Raw genomic sequence first — 18,479 nt, forward strand, 5'->3', positions numbered from 1 at the left:
AGCCTGGGTTATGGGAGCCAATCCAGGGTGGCAAATTTCCTTTGAGGGCAGGACTGAGAACTGCACGGTTGGGTTTCTGGAGACCAAATGTTGTCCAGGTAACTGGGAAACATGGAGCTCATAGGCAGGTGGAATGTGCCAAGCACAAAGCTTAAAATAGCAAGGTCCTGAAGGGTCGCTTCTCTCCTTATCCCTAAATCCTAAATGTATTTCGAGGAGAAAGAGCTTTGGAACCAGTTAACTAGACTTTATTTTCACTTAGCAGTGCCTGAAGTTCTGAGACATACAAATGACAGATTTTCACATCTGACAGGATGCTGTTGTGCTGACACAGAGGAAAAGGGCTGACAGTAGCTCCAGGTGATTTATATCTCTAGGGCTCATGAGGGAGCACATGGCATTATTAGGCTTTGGGAAGGTGTTCTGCAGTGTATGAGGGAAAGAAGTACAGAATGTAGCTGAGGGAGTTTCTCACTTCAGAGAAAGGCAACACAGAGGAGAGGTAGACCCGTGGACTTCAGGGTGCTGACATAGAGGGAGACAAATGTAGAAGAAAGGATATTGGTTAGAGACAAGAGCCATAAGTTCTAGTCCCCCTTCCGGTTGTGTAAACTCTGACAAGCCATTTAATTTTGCTCAACCTCAGTTTCCTGGTCTTTAAGTCTTTGATGCTGTAAATTCTGGAAGGACCAGATTTTAGCTGGGTATTCACAGGGCTATCTTCCCTGGTGGGGACTTAATTTATTGCCTTGCTTCCCCTGTTCCCTAATGTGGCTGATTCTCAGTCGGGTGCTGTGAAGCTACTTTGCCAGGCTCCCCTCAGTCCTGAGTTGGTCGGGGCTCCCTCTAGTGGACTTGCTTGACTTCTGGCGTCTCCTAAATTTTTCTACTTAAATTCTTGGGCCACGTGTGGGGTGCCTCCCTTTTGGGGATACTTCCTAGCGACTTGCTGGGGTCATGAGTGGTTGGAAAAACAAATTCAGGGAAGGGAGTGTGATGGGCGACTTGTCCTTATCCCCATCCTCCTTCCAGCTCTGTGCTACAGCAGCCTTGTCATCCGTCTGCCACCTGGATCTCTGGGCACCGTACTGGCTAGAATGAAAATGGCAGAAACGTCAGGATTTTCCTCTTGTGGGTCAAGGAACCTGCAGACCCTTTAGATATTTCTCTCTCTCTCTCTCTCTCTCTGTCAACACTTTTGGTCAATTGCCTGCTGTCAGGAGCAGATCTGAAGAAATGCTTTGAGATTTGGGATTTAAAAAGCCTTCCTCAGGGCACCTGGGTGGCTCAGTGGGTTGAGCCTCTGCCTTCAGCTCAGGTCATGATCCCAGGGTCCTGGGATTGAGTCCTGCATTGGGCTCTCTGCTCAGCAGGGAGCCTGCTTCCCCCTCTCCCCACTGCCTGCTGTTCTGCCTACTTGTGATCTGTCTGTCAAATTAAAAAAAAAAAAAAAAAAAGCCTTCCTCTGGGGAGTGGACAGATTCAGGTGGCTGCTGATTCGTGTTTATTTGTCTGTCACCTCGGTGGCTGCAGGGTACTTCTCTGATTCTTCAGACATTTTACAGCATAAAAAGAAGAACCAGGCTTGCCTTTCCTGGGGCTTACAGTTCCTGTACCCCAGGGTCAGATGACTCTGCGCACAATTCCCAAATCTGGAGAATACTTTTCCTCTCATCTTAAAGTGTGTTTTTCATTTATTCTCTGCCCCTCCTTCCCTGAATCCTTCCCCCTTGCACAGAAATGCAATAGAAATTCCTGCTCCAGTCCTTCTCCTCATCTAGAAGCCTGTTTGGGGTCATTTTCCAGGGAATGAGTAATCTCCGCATTACGCCGATGCAGGGGCCAGCATTCTGAGGACAGGGTTTACAGAAAACAAATAACATATCATGCCTCCGAAGAGCATTTACTTTTCAAATATGTTCACTCAACTGACTTTCGGGTGCAGAATGAGGATGTGGTTTAGGTGAAGGTGAAATGGAGTAAAAAAGTGCCCCATGTCACATGACGTGATGATACAAACCAAGCCTGCTCTCGAATAAGCCAAGAATGCAAATGACACTGTAATCAACAATCCAATCCCATCTTCAGTATATGTTGAAAACATGCCAAGTAAAATTGTGGGGGGAGAAAAAAAAGGTCATTCTTTCCTTCTTTTTTCATTAACTTCAGCTTAGAAGTGAAAATAGGTAAGATCATCTCCACAGAACTCTGTCTTCCTTTGAATAGGATCCCTTCTGGGAGTTTCAAAGAGACACAGAGGAGAGAACCACTCCCTCTGGTTTATTCAAATGTGAGAGATAGGTCATTTGTATATTCAAGGAAATATGGCTTTTTCTCTTTTGTAGGGCGCCTGAATGGCATAGTCAGTTAAGCATCTGACTCTTGATTTTGCTTCAGGTCTGATCTCAGGGTCATGAGATAGAGGCCCCCACCCCCACCCCAACCCTCAGGCTCTGCACAGCACCCAATCTGTTAAGATTCTCTTCCCTGCTCCCCCGTTTGCATGTGTCCTGCATGCTCTCTCTGTCTCTCTAATAAATAAATCTTAAAAAAAACCCCAAAAACCTAAACTATGGCTTTTGTTTTTCCTTCTTCTTGGGGGGGGGGCGGTGGAGAAGCAGAGAGAGAGTCTTAAGCAGTCTCCGCACCCAGTATAAGGCTGATGCAGGGCTTGACCTCATGACCTGAGATGAAATTGAGAGTCACAGGCTCCCAGGTGCCCCCAGAAATATGGCTCCTGCAAGCAGAAATAAAATATAAATTATACCATTACATTCTATCCAGGTGGTACTGAAATAATAAAACTTGGAAGCCTTAAAGGAAGCCAGAGATGTGTAGATGACCCAGAGGAACCCATATAGGTCCAGGGGTTAATTTCTTGCCTGTATTCCATTAAATTTGATGAAGAGGGGGAAAATACCCTGTGTACTTATACTGTGTTAGGTACTGTGGAAGACTAAAGTCTACCAGACAGCATAGCATAAATTAATATGAGGCATCTGTGAGAATACAGGGTTATGGAAATTTAGAAGAGGCAAGGATATTTCTAGCTGGAATGTCTGGTGAGAAAGAAAATATTTGAGCTGGGTTCTGAAGAATGGATAGGACTTCAGTAGCACACTTTTTTTTTTTTTTTAAAGGGTCTATTTATTTATTTGGCAGAGAGAGAGAGATCACAAGTAGGCCGAGAGGCAGGCAGAGGGAGAGGAGAGTAGGCTCCCTGCCGAGGAGAGATCCCAGGACACCGGGATAATGAGCCAAGCAGAAGGCAGAAGCCCAACCCACCGAGGCACCCAGGTGCCCAGGTGCCCCTTCAGTAGCACACTTTAGGCAGAGGGAACATTCTCAGCCATGGTGATGAAAAAAGAAAGAATTGTGGTATTTTGTGACTTGGTGACTCACGCAGCATAGGATATACATATTGGAATAGTATAAAACTGCAAGGTAGTTTGGAGTTAGATCATGACTGTTAACTTCATCCAGGAGACAATCAGGAATTGAAGTTTTTTTCTGATGCCATCAGAACTATATGTCAGGAAGACTGGTCTGGTGGCAGAATGGACTGGAGATGACAGGGAAACCAGTGAGGAAAATGTTTCAATAAACAGATCAGGGGAGAGAAAGGGAGGGCTTGCAACCAGGGTGGTAGATGGGAAGTTTTGACAATTATCTAAGAGGCTTGTCTAGGTTTTCCCTTGGAAGATTTCTTCTCTCTCTAGGTAGGAACTGATTAAAGGAAATTCTACTGATAGGAAATAATATTGACTCCTTAATCAATCTTAGGTAAAGGCCATTGAATTGCAAAGCAAGGATGTCTGGCTGATGGGTGCTTGAGTTCGGAGAGATTTTCCCCAACTGTGACAGGAGCATATGATAAAGTTAATTCCCTTATCAGTCAACTGCTTTGTGGAAGACGCAGGTGGGGGATCTAAGACGGAACTGAGTACTTACAGACACACTAGAGCCTGCAAGTTCCCAAAGAGGAGGCTCAGAATATTAGCAAATTAGGGCAGGGCACTTCCTTCTTTAGGAAGAAAGTTCCCTTTTTTTTTTTTTTCAAAGTTTTTCCAACAGAACTTTTAGATTAGAGAAGTGGAAATGACTGGGAACTGCATTTCTGTTCCACAAGAGGAGCAAGTACTCCTCTGGTCAGAGCTCACACCCGTCTTACAGCATCTGTGGTCAAGGCCTGTGCCGGCCGCACTGACCTGCTGCGCAATGTGTGGAGCCCAGTGCGCTGAGCTGGGGAATCTTAAGTACATACTCAATTCCCAGAAAAAGGAACTAGTGTTCAGAAGCCAAAAGGAGGGGGAGGTGTTTTGTTTTCAGAAAGTCAAAAGGCCTGGAAGAAGAGCTTGTGGCCTGAGTGTCTCATGCCTTTCTGGGGTGTAATCAGGCTTGAATATCGGCAACAGTCACGTTCTTGTCACATTCTTGTCCTTGGTGCCGACTTAATGAGTTCAAAACACCAAGGAGTGGGGAAAGAACTTCTGTTTTTCTCCAACAGTGTGAAGAAGCAAATGACTTTAAGCTCAATTTCCTCATCCGTCAGGTATGGGGGAAAGACTTGACGTCGAGGTTGCTTCCACTGCTACCTGTCTTCATTTAAATGTCCCAATAAACCCCTCAAAGCGCCAACCTTACAGCCCACAAGGAACATGGAGGGCTCGGCTTCTGTGTAGTGCGCAGACTCCTGTCAGACCCCGCCCCCTTCCTTTCCCGGCTTCTCCAGCAGAGGGCGCAGGCGCAAAGGTTCCGCCTGGGCCCGCCCCCGGGGGCAGGGGAGGGGTAGGCGGCGCGGAAACTTGGCCGCGGCTTTCCGGGAGCTGTGACTCGGGAGGGGGTGGCGCAGGAGCGGTCGCTACCCAGTCGGGACCAGGCCGCCGGCTTCGCCGAGCTCCGCGCGCTCCTCCCGCCCCCGGGCTCGCGCTCTTGGAAGGGGCGCGCCCGCGCGGACCCGCGCTCCCGTCGCCGCCCACTCCCCTCCCCGCGGCCGCCCCTCCCTCCGCCCGGACAGCCGGCGGTGGCGGCGGCGGCGGTGGCGGCCGGGAGAGGCCCCTCCTTCACGCCCTCCTTCTTTCCCTCGCTCGCAGCGGAGCGGAGCCGGCGGACGCGGCTGGGCCCCCAACCCTCCCCGGGCCATGGCCGGCAACGTGAAAAAGAGCTCCGGGGCCGGGGGCGGCGGCGGCTCCGGGGGCTCGGGCTCCGGCGGCCTGATCGGGCTCATGAAGGACGCCTTCCAGCCGCACCACCACCACCACCACCACCTCAGCCCCCACCCGCCGGGCACCGTGGACAAGAAGATGGTGGAGAAGTGCTGGAAGCTCATGGACAAGGTGAAAGGCCTGCCTGGGACCCGCGGGAGCAGGGGTGGGCGTGGGCGGAGGGGCCGAGGGAGGGGAAGGAAGGGACAGAGGAAGCTGGGGGGAGGGGACGGGTCATGCGGGGCTGGGGAGGCGAGGAGCTGGGGTGACCCAGCCGAGGGGTGGGGGACGTGGGGGTGGGGAAGAGACCGGGAGGGTGGGGGTCGGCGGTGGGGGAAGGGCTGCGGTTGGGAGTGGGGAACGTTGAGGTGCTGTATTTGGGGTAACGAGACAAAGATGGGGTGGGAGCTGGGGTGAAGGTTAACTGGGAAGCCACCAGGGCGGAAGTATAATGGGGGGGTTATGTTGGGGCTCTGCGGGGTCTAGGGATGTGGGTCACGAAATTGGCCCCAGGAGGTACGAAGGAGAGGGAGGGCAAAGAAAAGAGTGTGCGATGTACCGGCTGGGGCTGTTAGCTGGATGAGGAGTCGAGCTCGGACTCGGGAATTAACGTTGATGGGCTCTGACTGAGAGACCTGGGGTCAGGACAACTCCGCAGGCAAACTGCGCTCGCGGCGCGCACAGTTTTTTCTCGTTAAGATGTAACACCAAGATAAAAGAAATTCGGATGTTTAAATGGGCCAAGGAAGAACTTTCCTCCACGTCTAGCGCTGGGGCAAGTTTTCATCCTCCAAAACATTGGATGGGATCCATTGCTGGTGCTGAGATTAAACCACAAGTTTTGGTTAGAACCATTATCTTCGGAAAGATGTATTCACTGAGCGGGCTGCACAGCAGCTTCAGGCTCCTTCCAGATTCTGGCTGCTTCCAGAACTTCCTCGTCACGCTGTTTTTAGCAGGGTTCTAGTTTTTTCGTGGTGGACCTGACTCCTTGTTGCAGGACCTGGCTTTAAGCTTGTACCGTGAGCTTCGATTATCTTTTTTAAAGCAAGTGTAAAAAATACCCTTTTATATTTGGCCATTAAGTTTGCCGTTTAAGAGAATTTTACTTCTTCATTGTGTCCGTGGTAAAGAACTATAGTGTTCCAGAGTACTTCAGAGTGTTTAAGCATTTCCAGAGAATTCAGTGCAGTGTTTCCTTAATATTTTTCACATTCATTAATTCATAGCTTATTTCTTGAAAAATTTCATATTGCCAATGAAAAGTAATTAAGAGTATCTGGCATATTGTAAGAGAATGGTGTTATTTCCTCCAGAATAAACTTGGTTTTCTTTGGTTCCTCTAGGTCTAGGTTCCTCTTCTGTAAGTTCTTCATGGATTCTTTTGGAGTGAAACAGCTAATAAAAATGATTATGAAACACTTGGCAAATATAAATGTTCTATATAAATGCTTAATAAGTCCGGTGCGTGAATTAACACTCCTGAAGTGCATACAAGTGATTCCTGAGCCACTTTGGGTTTCTAGTGTTTCTAATGTTAAATAATCTGGTACTGTAATGAATGATCCCAGTATTTGTATGTTCATTATATTGGTGGTGTAGTGCTAATTTCATTATTAGAAGTCATAATAAAACCATTACAGAAAGTTAGGAATGGAAAGGACACTTTGAATTCATTGACACTTTTTAAAAAATTATCCAGTGTATTCAGTATCTGAAGTTTGTAGGGTTACATTTTAGAGATTTATAGGTAAGGACTGAGGTTCTCCTGGAATAGAAAAAAAATTTGTATTTTTAGTTTCTCGTTTAAGATGTGTGTAAGCGGTATATCGGAACCGTTGACTAGAGACCTTTCCTTAAAAACGACAAATTTTCTCAGACTTTTGAATCTCTGTAAAGTAGTTCAATAAGATTCTTCTTTAAGTTTTATTCCTTTGTTTCTTAAAGTATGTGTATGGATTTTTTATTTTTTCTGCAGAGTGTTTAATGGGGAAGAATACTCATTTTGAGTGCTTCTCCGGTTTTGATAGTTTAGGGAAAGTGGACACTTAGCTTTTCCTTTCTAATGTTGGGAGAGGAATGTTTCATTCCTTGTGTCGCTTGTCCTGGAAGGTAATTTTTAGTACTCTTCTGTGCCCCATATCACATATTACTAACCATGCTGAAATAAAACTTAGTTCTTTCTGATGTATTCGTCTGATAGGTTCATACTGCTCTCCAGATTTTGGGTACTTTCGTATTAGATTGAACGGTCTCTTCTATGCTTTCAGAAATGTTTTTTTTTTTTTCCCACTTTTTTATTGTTAGAGTCTTAAATGTGTCAGTAACCCTCCTTGTCTTCGTGTGGTGTGATGTAAGTGGTAAAGAACTTAACTCTCAAATCCACAGGTGTCCCACAAGTTACTGAATTTGGTTCTTGTCACCTTCTGTTTCCTGTTTTGTCCTTGTTATTGAAGCTAGGTGAATGGTACTCCAGCCTAATAATAATCAATTTATTGACTTTGCACTGGGAACTGTTGGTGTCCTCCCCTCCCCCAATATTGAATATGTGCAGATGGAGAAGTTGGCATAAGTCATGGGTTCTGGTCAACATAGGCCCGATTTTACTAATCCATTGTGGAACTTAAACTCATTGTTGGGAAAATGCTTGTCCTAGAGCACTTGTTATTTAACAAAAGACATGGTCAGCCTCTGGGGTTTTTTGGTGCTAGCCTCGTATATTGTAATTAATATTTGTGTGAATACTTGTATGTGAAGAAAGTGGCTAGTAAGAGCCAAGTGGGCAGGGGAGTGGAGAGAAATCCTATAAATTGCCTTAAATGTCAGCTCGGAAGTATTGAAGTATTTAGTTTGGTGAGAGATTCAAAATTCTGTTAGGAAGTAGAGCAGGAGTTAGCAAACTTTTTGTCGAGGGACAGACAGTAAATATTTTAGGCTTTGCTGGACCCACTTAGTCTTGTTTTCTTTGCTTTTGTTTTATAACTCTTTAAAAATGTAAAAGCTGTTCTTAGTTTGCAGGTTTCAAAGAAGGCTGGAGATTGTAGGTCGCCCATCTCTGGAGTAGAGCATCATGCTGGGTGTACTATGTTTGTACTCTGTTTTTATTTTGAATTGGCTTATATCACTAGAACATGAAGGTGTTGATTTTTTTTAATGGGATATAATTTATAAAAGAATTTATGGGACACCTGGGTGGCTCAATCGGTTAAGCATCTGACTCTTGGTTTCCACTCAGGTCATGATCTCTGGGTCGTGAGATTGAGCCCTATGTCTGGCTCAGTTGGCAGTCAGCCTGAGGATTCTCTCTCTCTCCCTTCCCCCACCCCTTCCTGCAGCTCTCTGAAATAAATGAATATTTTAAAAAATTATAATTCCCTTATGATTTAGAAGGGAAAAAGCTTCCTTTTAAGTCATGAGTTTAAAAAAGTTTTTTTTTTTTTTAAGATTTTATTTATTTATTTGACAGAGATCACAAGTAGACAGAGAGGCAGATAGAGAGAGGAAGGGAAGCAGGCTCCCTGCTGAGCAGAGAGCCTGATTCGGGGCTCTATCCCAGGACCCTGGGATCATGACCCGAGCTGAAAGAGGCATTAGCCCACTGAGCCACCCAGGCACCCCTAAAAAAGTATTTTCAAAAGGTGATTCTTTCTTCTACTACCTATCTTCTCCTTTGTCCTACCCGTCCCCTCCCCCAGAAGTACCTTTCTATATTTTAGAAGTAAGGTACACTAAATAGAATTTATGATTCAGTATATTTCATTGGACTATTTCCTCCTTCCCTTCTCAGCTTCCTTCCTTTGCATGCTAAGTCCCAAGCATAGTGCTAGGTGTAAATTACCTTCCAGGAGATTACATTATAGTGATAAGGGACCATGTAAATATGTACAAAGCGATAGGAGATCTCTTAAGTTTAAACATAGCGTACATACAAGATTGTAAACTCCATGAGGACAGCAACTATAGTCTGCTAACTTCCTGCAGTGTCCAGTCATGAGGCTTACTCAATAGTAAATGCTTTGTAAATATTTCATTTGTTTTGTATTGTGCTCGCTTCGTCAGCACATATATTAAATTGTTTTGTATGTTCCAAAGAAATAACTGAAAAGAAAAGATGTGGGGGTGGGAATACATTTTAATTACATTAAACTTATTTTTTTGCAGTAGCCCTTTGGTGGTATCATGTGTGTCTTATAGAAGGAGACAGGCTCAGAGAAGTTAGGTAATTTAATTTAGTAAGGTTGGAGGCTGACTTGGAATCCAGGATCACCTATCTCCTGAGGCTTAGTTATTCCCTCCATACAGCACCTTCTTAGGTATACAGCAGAGCCTCAGTAACAAAAAGCCATTTATTCAGAAAGTGACCTGTGTAGGTATAAAACAATCTTCACGCACACTTACGTTCTGCCATTCACACACTCAAGCGAAGTAGATGTTCTCTTGAGTGATACTAGGATAGCATTTAATATCATTCAGTGAAATATCATTTGTCTTCTACTTTCAGGTTAAGGGTTTGTGTGTCTCCAAATTACGTGTACCAGTTACTTTGCATGGTGGTCTCAGAGTCCTGTGCACTTTATTTTCCCATTATACTCAATGCATGTTACCTCTGGCATCATTTATGACTTTTCTTTGTCCATCTATTTTACCGTCCAGTAGAGCTCTTCAGGACCAAGGCTTTGTCTTAATTTCAGTTCCTGGGCCTGACATGGAGTAGTTGGTGAATGAAGTGCAAGCAAACAGTTAACAAAATAAAATGAGCTCAAAACATAGTCCCTCCTCATTCTCTGTGTGATGAATTAGGGAGAATCAGGTAGGGAATCTCTTTTGAGTGCTGACTTAAGGTACCATTTACTCAAAGTACTTTTACCTTTCTTAATAATACATAGTCATTGTAAAACATGATTGTGCTGTTAAGGCCTCCCCCAAAGGATGTAAAATTCTTTGTAATTCCTTGTGAAACACGAGCTTGCTTGAGCATTTCACGTGATTTGTGATAACTTGGTAGGTATATAGAATAAAACTGAGGTTGGGTCAGGGAAGAAGAGAATCTGTTCATTTTGTAACTTTGGTTGACGTGTTTGGTAACTCTTGCTATATAGTAAAACCTGTTTTTAGTATGTAGTAGGTTTGTTGTTAGTATATATACATTAAGCCTGATAAATCATGGCAGATTGGTCCCTTACTCTTCACTGCCAACAGAATTCATGTTCTATTCAAACATAACAACTTGGTAACTTTTTAAAAAAGATTTTATTTTTTTTTTTTTGACAGACAGTGAGAGAGGAAACACAAGCAGGGGGAGTGGGAGAGGGAGAAGCAGGCCTCCCGCAGAGCAGGGAGCCCGATGTGGGGCTCGATCCCACGGTCCCGGGATAATGACCCGAGGTGAAGGCAGACATCTATCGACTGAGCCACCCAGGTGCCCCCTTAGTAATGTTTATACTATGGAAAAAAAAAAACATTTCCCTAATGATTAACCTAGATCATTAAAAGAATAATAAATGAAGTATTAACTTGAAAACTGAGTTTAGGGACGCCTGGGTGGCTCAGTTGGTTGGACGACTGCCTTCGGCTCAGGTCATGATCCCGGAGTCCCGGGATCGAGTCCCGCATCGGGCTCCCAGCTCCGTGGGGAGTCTGCTTCTCCCTCTGACCTTCTCCTCGCTCATGCTCTCTCTCAAATAAATAAAATCTTTAAAAAAAAAAAAAAAAAAAAAAGAAAACTGAGTTTAAACTTCAATCCTACTTTTTAATGAAGTTGTTAATTCTGATCTACATTAGGTTTGTTGGAAGTAGGGGGATTATAACAAGCAAGTCATTGTGAAATGTTTTCATGATTAGCACATTTTGTGCTGGAAGGAAATAGGTGGGAGTAGTAAACCAGGAGCACTGGAAGCCAGCCTCAGTTCTGTCCACACAGTGTTCCTTCCTGCAGCAGCTTCCAAAGGGAGGAAGGGAAAGGGGTGCTAACGATGGCATTGGTGGTATACACCCACTGGGGATTTCAAGCCCTGGGAAGATTTGGTGCCACAGTCATAGATGCTCCTGTGATTCCTTTAGAAGAAATCCACGATGACTCTGGGTCTCCTCTCTGCAAGCTTTTTAGGATGGACAGTGACTCTTGCTTTGCAGACTCTACTGCCTGGGCACCTTCTCAGACCCACCTCTGAATACTGCCTTTGCTCTGGCTCTGGGATCAGGCATGAGGAAGTCTTTTTTTTTAAAATATTTTATTTATTCACCTGATAGAGATCACAAGCAGACGGAGAGGCAGGTAGAGAGAGAGAGAGGGAAGCAGGCTCCCTGCTGAGCAGAGAGCCCGATGCGGGACTCGATCCCAGGACCCTGAGATCATGACCTGAGCCGAAGGCAGGGGCCCAATCCACTGAGCCACCCAGGCGCCCCAGGCATGAGGAAGTCTTAATACAAGGCCAGGGTATTGATACTTTAGTGAATGGGATAGGATCCTAATTCCCGCCTCTTCCTACTTTGAATAGCAGTATCTGTTGTAGCACTCTTTGTGAAAAATGACATGAATCATACAGAACAAAATGTAAAAGTCCCCTATTACTCTCCTGCCCCCACGTGACTACCTCTCCAGAGGTACATACTGTCTACAGTTTGGGTTCCATCTCTCCCGTCCTTAGTCCCTTTCCCTAAGCTAGGTTCTGAGAAGGTTGGATGGACAGCATTGCCCATGAAAGATAGATCAACTTGAGCAAGTTACTGACTTTTTAGCATTTACTCACTAAGACTGATAACTGAGTTCTAATCGTCCCTTGTAGAGCAGCAGTTTACAGTTCACATCTGCTGATACATCAGGAATCTCAAAATAGTGTGTTTGAGGAGAATGGAATTGAAATTCAGAGAGATTAAGTAACCTAAGTCACCCAGCTAATACTTTTGCTTTTCGTCTGGTGTTCAGATTCTGTTAGGTGATTTCTTATAAGCCAGTGCTTCTCACTTTAATATGAATTCAGACCATTGCCCGGGGCGGGGGGCGGGGAGGGGGTGGTTAAGACTTAATTTATTTTTTAGAGGGTGGGGAGGGGCAGAGGCAGAAGGAGAGAGGGAGAAGCTCAAGCCGATTACATTGAGTGGGAGCCTAATGCAGGGCTTGGTCTAATGACCTTTAGATCATGACCTGAGCCTAAAGGAAAAGTTGGATGCTTGACCAGCTGTGCCACCCATGTGCCCCCAGACCATCTGGGGATCTTGTTAAAAAGGTAGAGGCTGAGTAAACCTGGGGTGGAGCCCATGATTCTGTATTCCTGACCAGCTCCTGGGTGATGTCCATGCAGCTGGCCCCAGGGAACATGCTTGAAGTAGCAAGCCTCCATTCCACAGTTGCTTTTATTTTAGGTGAGCCTAACAGACTTTTTTTTCTTTCTTGAGAAATAGCAGTAGTGTATTTCACTTATGTTGAAGATTTTAATTATTCTTAAATTTCAAAAGTAAATTGTACTTAGAATATACATTTTTTTAAAGATTTTATTTATTTGACAGATCACAAGTCTGCAGAGAGGCAGGCAGAGAGAGGGGGGGAAGCAGTCTCTACGCTGAGGAGAGAGCCCGATGTGGGGCTGGATCCCAGGACCCTGAGATCACAAACTGAGGTGAAGGCAGAGGCTTAACCCACTGAGCCACCCAGGCGCCCTCAGAATATACATTTTCTAAGAAAAAGTGGGTTTTTAAATAAAAATGGTTCTAGAATGTTTTTCTTTATCTTTCTTTCTTCTTCTTCTTCTTCTTTTTTTTTTTTTATTTTAAAGATTTTATATATTTATTTGACAGACAGAGATCACAAGTAGGCAGAGAGGCAGGCAGAGAGAGAGTGGAGGAAGCAGGCTCTCCACGGATCAGAGATCCCAGTGTGGGGCTGGATCCCAGGACCCTGGGATCATGACCTGAGCTGAAAGCAGAGGCTTTAACCCACTGAACCACCCAGGCGCTCTGTTTTGCTTTTTCAAAATTTGCTGTATTATGGAGATTTACCATGTTAATACCACATATAGGTCTCCCTGGATTCTTTTTTTTTTTTTTTTTAAGGATTGTATAAGATTTTATAATTATATGTTTATCTAATAAATTCATATTGATAGTCTTTTAGGTTATTTCTGATTTTTAATATTAGGAACAGTGCTGTGGTGACTACCCATTATGCAGTTTCTAAATATTTCTTTAGAATAAACTCCTAGAAATGAAATGTGCTGAATCAGAAGACTCATACATTCAAGTTTTAAAATATATATGTATTAGCACGTTGCCCTCCAAAAAATTTGCTTGCACTCATGATCCTTGTCTAGTTCGTTGATTTAAATATGATTCCTTGGTACCTTAGATGAAAATCAGGGGTAGGGAGAGGGTGGTTGGGTTGTGGACATTGGGGAGGGTATGTGCTATGGTGAGTGCTATGAAGTGTGTAAACCTGGTGATTCACAGACCTGTGCCCCTGGGACTAATAATACATTATATGTTAATAAAAAATTAAAAAAAATTTTAAAAATTATGTTGGCATCTGTCCATACACTTTTATTGGACACAAGCTGTAGTGCTTGCTTCGGCAGCACATATACTAAAATTGGACACAAGCTGTATGTCAGGTGCTGGGAGTTAAAGATGACCCAGTGTACTTAGAATCTGGTGGTCTAACTGAAGGTATACAAAGGGCTCTGGGAAGTGTCTGTGGAACTCATTAGGCGAAACTTCACTTCATTCCTGATGAGACAAGACAAGGGATTGGGAAGGGAAGGAACTTGAGAGCACATCAGTGCCTCTGTACTATCCTAAGCCACAGTTGTATCTTAATGAGGGTCTGACATCCAAAAATGATGCTAAAATCATTTAATCTCTAGTATTTATCTCTAAAATCATTTAATCTCTATAATCTGCTGAGTATTCTGTTTGAAGTTGCACTGATAAGTCTGGGTGGAGAATTATATTTTTCTTTAAAAAATAGAATCTGTGTATAAAAACTGCATGGTTAAACTATCAGTACGTGTAGGTTATTTAATATTCTACATTGTGTTGGATTTTTTTCCTGCAGCTAATGTGATAAATGAAAGTAATGAGATTGGTAATTAGTAATAAGTGGCATAGTATCTTTAATAAATAGTGTTGGGTGGTATTTGAGAAGTGTTAGGTAGTAATTATAGTTCAAGTCCCTGAATGGAGTTTTGAGAAATCAATAATGGATAATAGCAATTAGAAGTAAAAGGCTTTTTTCTTTGGGCCATTATCTGTGATGATAGGTTTCTTAAAAAAAAAAAAAAAGTACAGGTTTCTGATTTCTCTTTAAAAAACATTTAAAAGCTTCACTGTATATAGTTGTAATACTGTTAACCGTTTTCAGGTTTCTGTGTTGGTGAGTTTCTAAACCTGAAGCTTTAAGAAGATGTTAAAAAATTAAAGTCTAAAGAGGCTTTAGAAATTAATTGATCTCTTTCATTTATAGAGGCAGAAATTGAGACCCAGAGAGGTCAGTAAACTTGGTTAAGGTCAGCATAGCCAAATAATGTTGGTCATCAGGCTAGAGCTCAGGTCTCCGGACCTGGGGTCCTTTCTGCCATACCTCCTGCTCCCTTGAGCAATATGGAGTCTTTAACTTTAAAAATTGTAACCAGATTTTATGTGTTTTAAGATCAACTCAACCAACTGAATACTCATTTCTAAGCATAAAGCTTACTTTAATCACATTTTAACGTATGAAATGTTTGAAATGAAAAACCGTTCCACGGATAAGTTGAGGTTTACAGAGCTAAAAATACTTAGTCATTCATAGTCCTATATGGTTAGTTTTTTGTCTAATTGGAAATTCATGTTCCTTAGTGGTACAGAAGAGTCTGTGTTAGGCTTAGGCACTGTTCTTGGTACCTTTTTTCTTTTTATAAATTTAGCTGTTTCCAAGCATAATTTTATTCGTTTTTTATTGTGATCATAGCACTTTCCAAAGTTTTTCTATTGACCATTGAGGTTTGGCAGAAGCAAAGGGAGGAGTGAGGCCAATGAGAAAGCTGTTATGAATGAACTGTGTGGCAGCCGTACAAGGATGCTGTTGCTTTCCCAGAGCACGTTTCTTTTTGGCATTGTTTTGAGTGATGCTGTAAATGTACAGGCAGAAGTAAACAAAAGGAAGCCATTTTTGCCATTGCAAGACTCAGAAGGCCAAATAAAGTTGGCCAAATGGAGGACACACTGAACAGGAAAATATTTTAGCTTTTTAGAAATTTTTTGGTGAATGTTTTTGGAGCTCAGTGTCCATTTATGCTTTAACTAGCTAGCTGTGACTGGAAATTAAAGTAGTAAAGGCAGGTTTTCACTTTTGATGTTTGTTAACTGTTAAATTAGTCACAGAGCCTTTTTTGAACATTTTCCTAGAGGTTATACGTGTTGAGGGCATTTTCCTTTCTAGGAGATTTTAGTATCAAAAGAGTAGGTCTACTTAAATATTTTCTTTATGGTCTGTGTTGGTGTTAAAAACTCAAGAGCTGTTAGTGGAATACTGATTTCCCTGGTCATGTGATGATTCATCTCAAAAAGATCAGACATTTAATCTGCAAATGATCTTCATAAGGTCACGTTTGAGGGAGGGATGAATAATATTTGTGAAAGGTACACGGTACTAGCTTGAAAATGCAAGCGAATCAAGTGTTTTTGGAGACTTTTTTTTTTTAAAGATTTTATTTATTTATTTGTCAGAGAGAGAGAGCGAGCACATGCAGACAGAGTGGCAGGAAGAGACAGAGAGAGAAGCAGGCTCCCTGCTGAGCAAGGAGCCCGATGTGGGACTCCATCCCAGGATGCCGGGATCATGGCCCAAGCTGAAGGCAGCCGCTTAACCAACTGAGCCACCCAGGCGTCCCTTGGAGACATTTTTTAACTTGTGATATTTTAAATGTTATATTATGAGGAGTGGTTTTTTTTGGTGAATTATCATTAACATTTATTGATTGCATGTTATAGGTTGGGTATTGTATGTAAGATTAAGCAATTTTAGTTTTGTTGAAAGAAAGTATATGTTTTTTCAGAGGTATTAGGCGAATAACTACATTTTAACCTAAACTCTCTGAGGTTAATGCATTTATCTTTAAATAGGGAGAACAGGGGGCGCCTGGGTGGCTCAGTTAGGTAAATGTCTGAGTCGGCTCAGGTCATGATCCAGGGTTGTGGCATGGAGTCCTGCATTGGGCTCCCTGCTCAACCATGATCCCAGGGTTGTGGGATGGAGTCCTGCACTGGGCTCCTTGCTCCATGGGGAGCCTGCATCTCCCTCTCCTGCTCCCCCGGCTTGTGCTCTCTCTCTCTCTCTCTCTGTCAGATAAATAAAATCTTTAAAAATAAATAAATAGGGAGAACAGGTGGGTTGGTGTGTGTAGCCCCGGATATTAAATATAAATTCATATTGGGAGCTCTGCTGGATTTGGACCTTGGAAGGTGGGGTGGGAGGATACTGTAGCTTTTGCAGATCGTGGGTCACCGTATTCTTGAGGGGCCTGCTGCCTTTTCTCTATCCTTTGGTCATCAGTTGGAGACTATGCAGGACTGGGAAGGTAGCAGTGGCATAAGCCAGGATGGTAGGAGTTGTGGTGTCGGTTTCCGGGAGTCATCCAAAGGTGATGATCTACCTAAGTCTGTAATTACTGCCTACCCTGAAGATAAGCCTGGTCAAGGTGCATGGAAATGGGAGCAGAACATGTATTGAGTACCAGTTTATTAGAAACTGCAGGCCTTTCATAAGTGCTTATTGTGAGGTAAGTATTTTCTCTGTTTTTGCTGGTAGAAGAGCTGAGGCTCAGAGGTTAAGAAAATTAGTGAAGGTAAATGACCGAAACAGGACATTTCAATATAGTTGGTTGATGCAATCTTAGCAAAATATGAAAACATTTGGTCCTTTCTAATTTTAATCAAAAACTTAAAAGCTTATATTACACGCTTCATCCTAATGCCTCCCTTGTTAATTACCTCCTTGTTAATTTCGCATCTCTCTCTCCTCTCTCCACTTTGCTGTTTCCTTAGTCTTACTGATCTTTTTATTCCTCAAACAGATCCAGACCTGTTCCCATGTTCAGACTGTTGGATTAGTTTCCCACTCTGGGCTCCTCTTCTGCTGATACTGCATGGCTAACTACTTTGTGTAATTTCAACTCTTAATCCAAAAACACATCAGAGAATCTTTCCCTATTCAGTGTTCTAAAGGAGTTGTTCAGGGGTGCCTTGGTGGCTCAGTCGATTAAGCATCCGCCTTTGGCTCGGGTCATGATCCCAGAGTCCTGGGATAGAGCCCCAAGTCAGGCTTCCTGCTCAGCAGGGAGCCTGCTTCTCCCTCTGCTGTTCCTCCTGTTTGTGCTCTTATCAAATAAATAAAATCTTAAAAAAACAAGGAATTTGTTCAGCATATTCTTACTCTATTTAAATGATCTGCATAGAGCCTGACACTTTTCTTTTTATGGAACTATAACTGACATGTAACATGATGTTAGTTTCAGCTGTATAACACGATGAATGATTGTTTGTATACATTGCAGAAGGATCACCACAAGTACAGTTACCATCTCTCACCATACAAAGTTACAAAGCTGTCCTCCCAAATTTTTTCTTTCAATGAGAACTTTTAAGATTTACTCTATTAACAATGCTTAGTTATCTAATATATTATAGTCACCAAGCATTACATTCCCTTGATCGAAGTTTATACTTTTTGACTCCCTTTACCCATTTTGCTGACCTCCAAACCCCCTCTCCCCTTTGGCAACCACAAATTTGTTCTCTGTGAGTTTTGGTTGCATGTTTGTCTTATTTATTAGATTCTACATATAAGTGAAATCATACGGTATTTGTCTTTATCTTTCTGGCTTATTTCACAGCAGAATACCCTCAGGGTCCATCTATGTTATCACAGATGGTGAGATTTCATTCTTTTTTATGGCCGAGTAGTATTCTGTTGTACACACATACCACATCTTCTTTATCCATTCATCAGACCATGGACACTTAGATCATTTCTGTATGTTGGCTATTGTAAATAGTGCTGCAGTGAACACAGGGGTGCATGTCTTTTCAAATTAGTTTTTTTTTTTTTTTTTCTTCAGGGAGATATCCACAAATAGAATTACTGGATCGTATGGTAGTTCTGTTTTTAATTTTTTTACAGGAACCTCCATACTGCACCGCATCCTTGCCAACACTTCCTTCTTGTCTTTCTGATACTAGCCGTTCTGACAGGTATAAGGTGGTATCACTGTGGTTTTGATTTGCAGTTTCCTGATGATGAATGAT

General features: G+C 43.0%; 1 protein-coding gene across 1 annotated transcript in view; it reads left to right on the forward strand.

Annotated features, from left to right (window-relative positions):
• The first annotated feature begins 4,765 nt into the window (after nucleotides 1-4,765).
• The window catches only part of CBL (Cbl proto-oncogene), an 81,744-nt gene continuing 68,030 nt past the window's right edge, over nucleotides 4,766-18,479 (forward strand). Inside the window, exon 1 of the mRNA XM_032360363.1 lies at nucleotides 4,766-5,336. Coding sequence (XP_032216254.1) covers nucleotides 5,142-5,336 — 195 coding nt within the window. The 5' untranslated portion in view covers nucleotides 4,766-5,141. The remainder of the gene's footprint in view (nucleotides 5,337-18,479) is intronic.

The sequence above is a fragment of the Mustela erminea genome, chromosome 9, assembly GCF_009829155.1.
Source record: "Mustela erminea isolate mMusErm1 chromosome 9, mMusErm1.Pri, whole genome shotgun sequence".
Taxonomy (NCBI): Eukaryota; Metazoa; Chordata; class Mammalia; order Carnivora; family Mustelidae; genus Mustela; species Mustela erminea.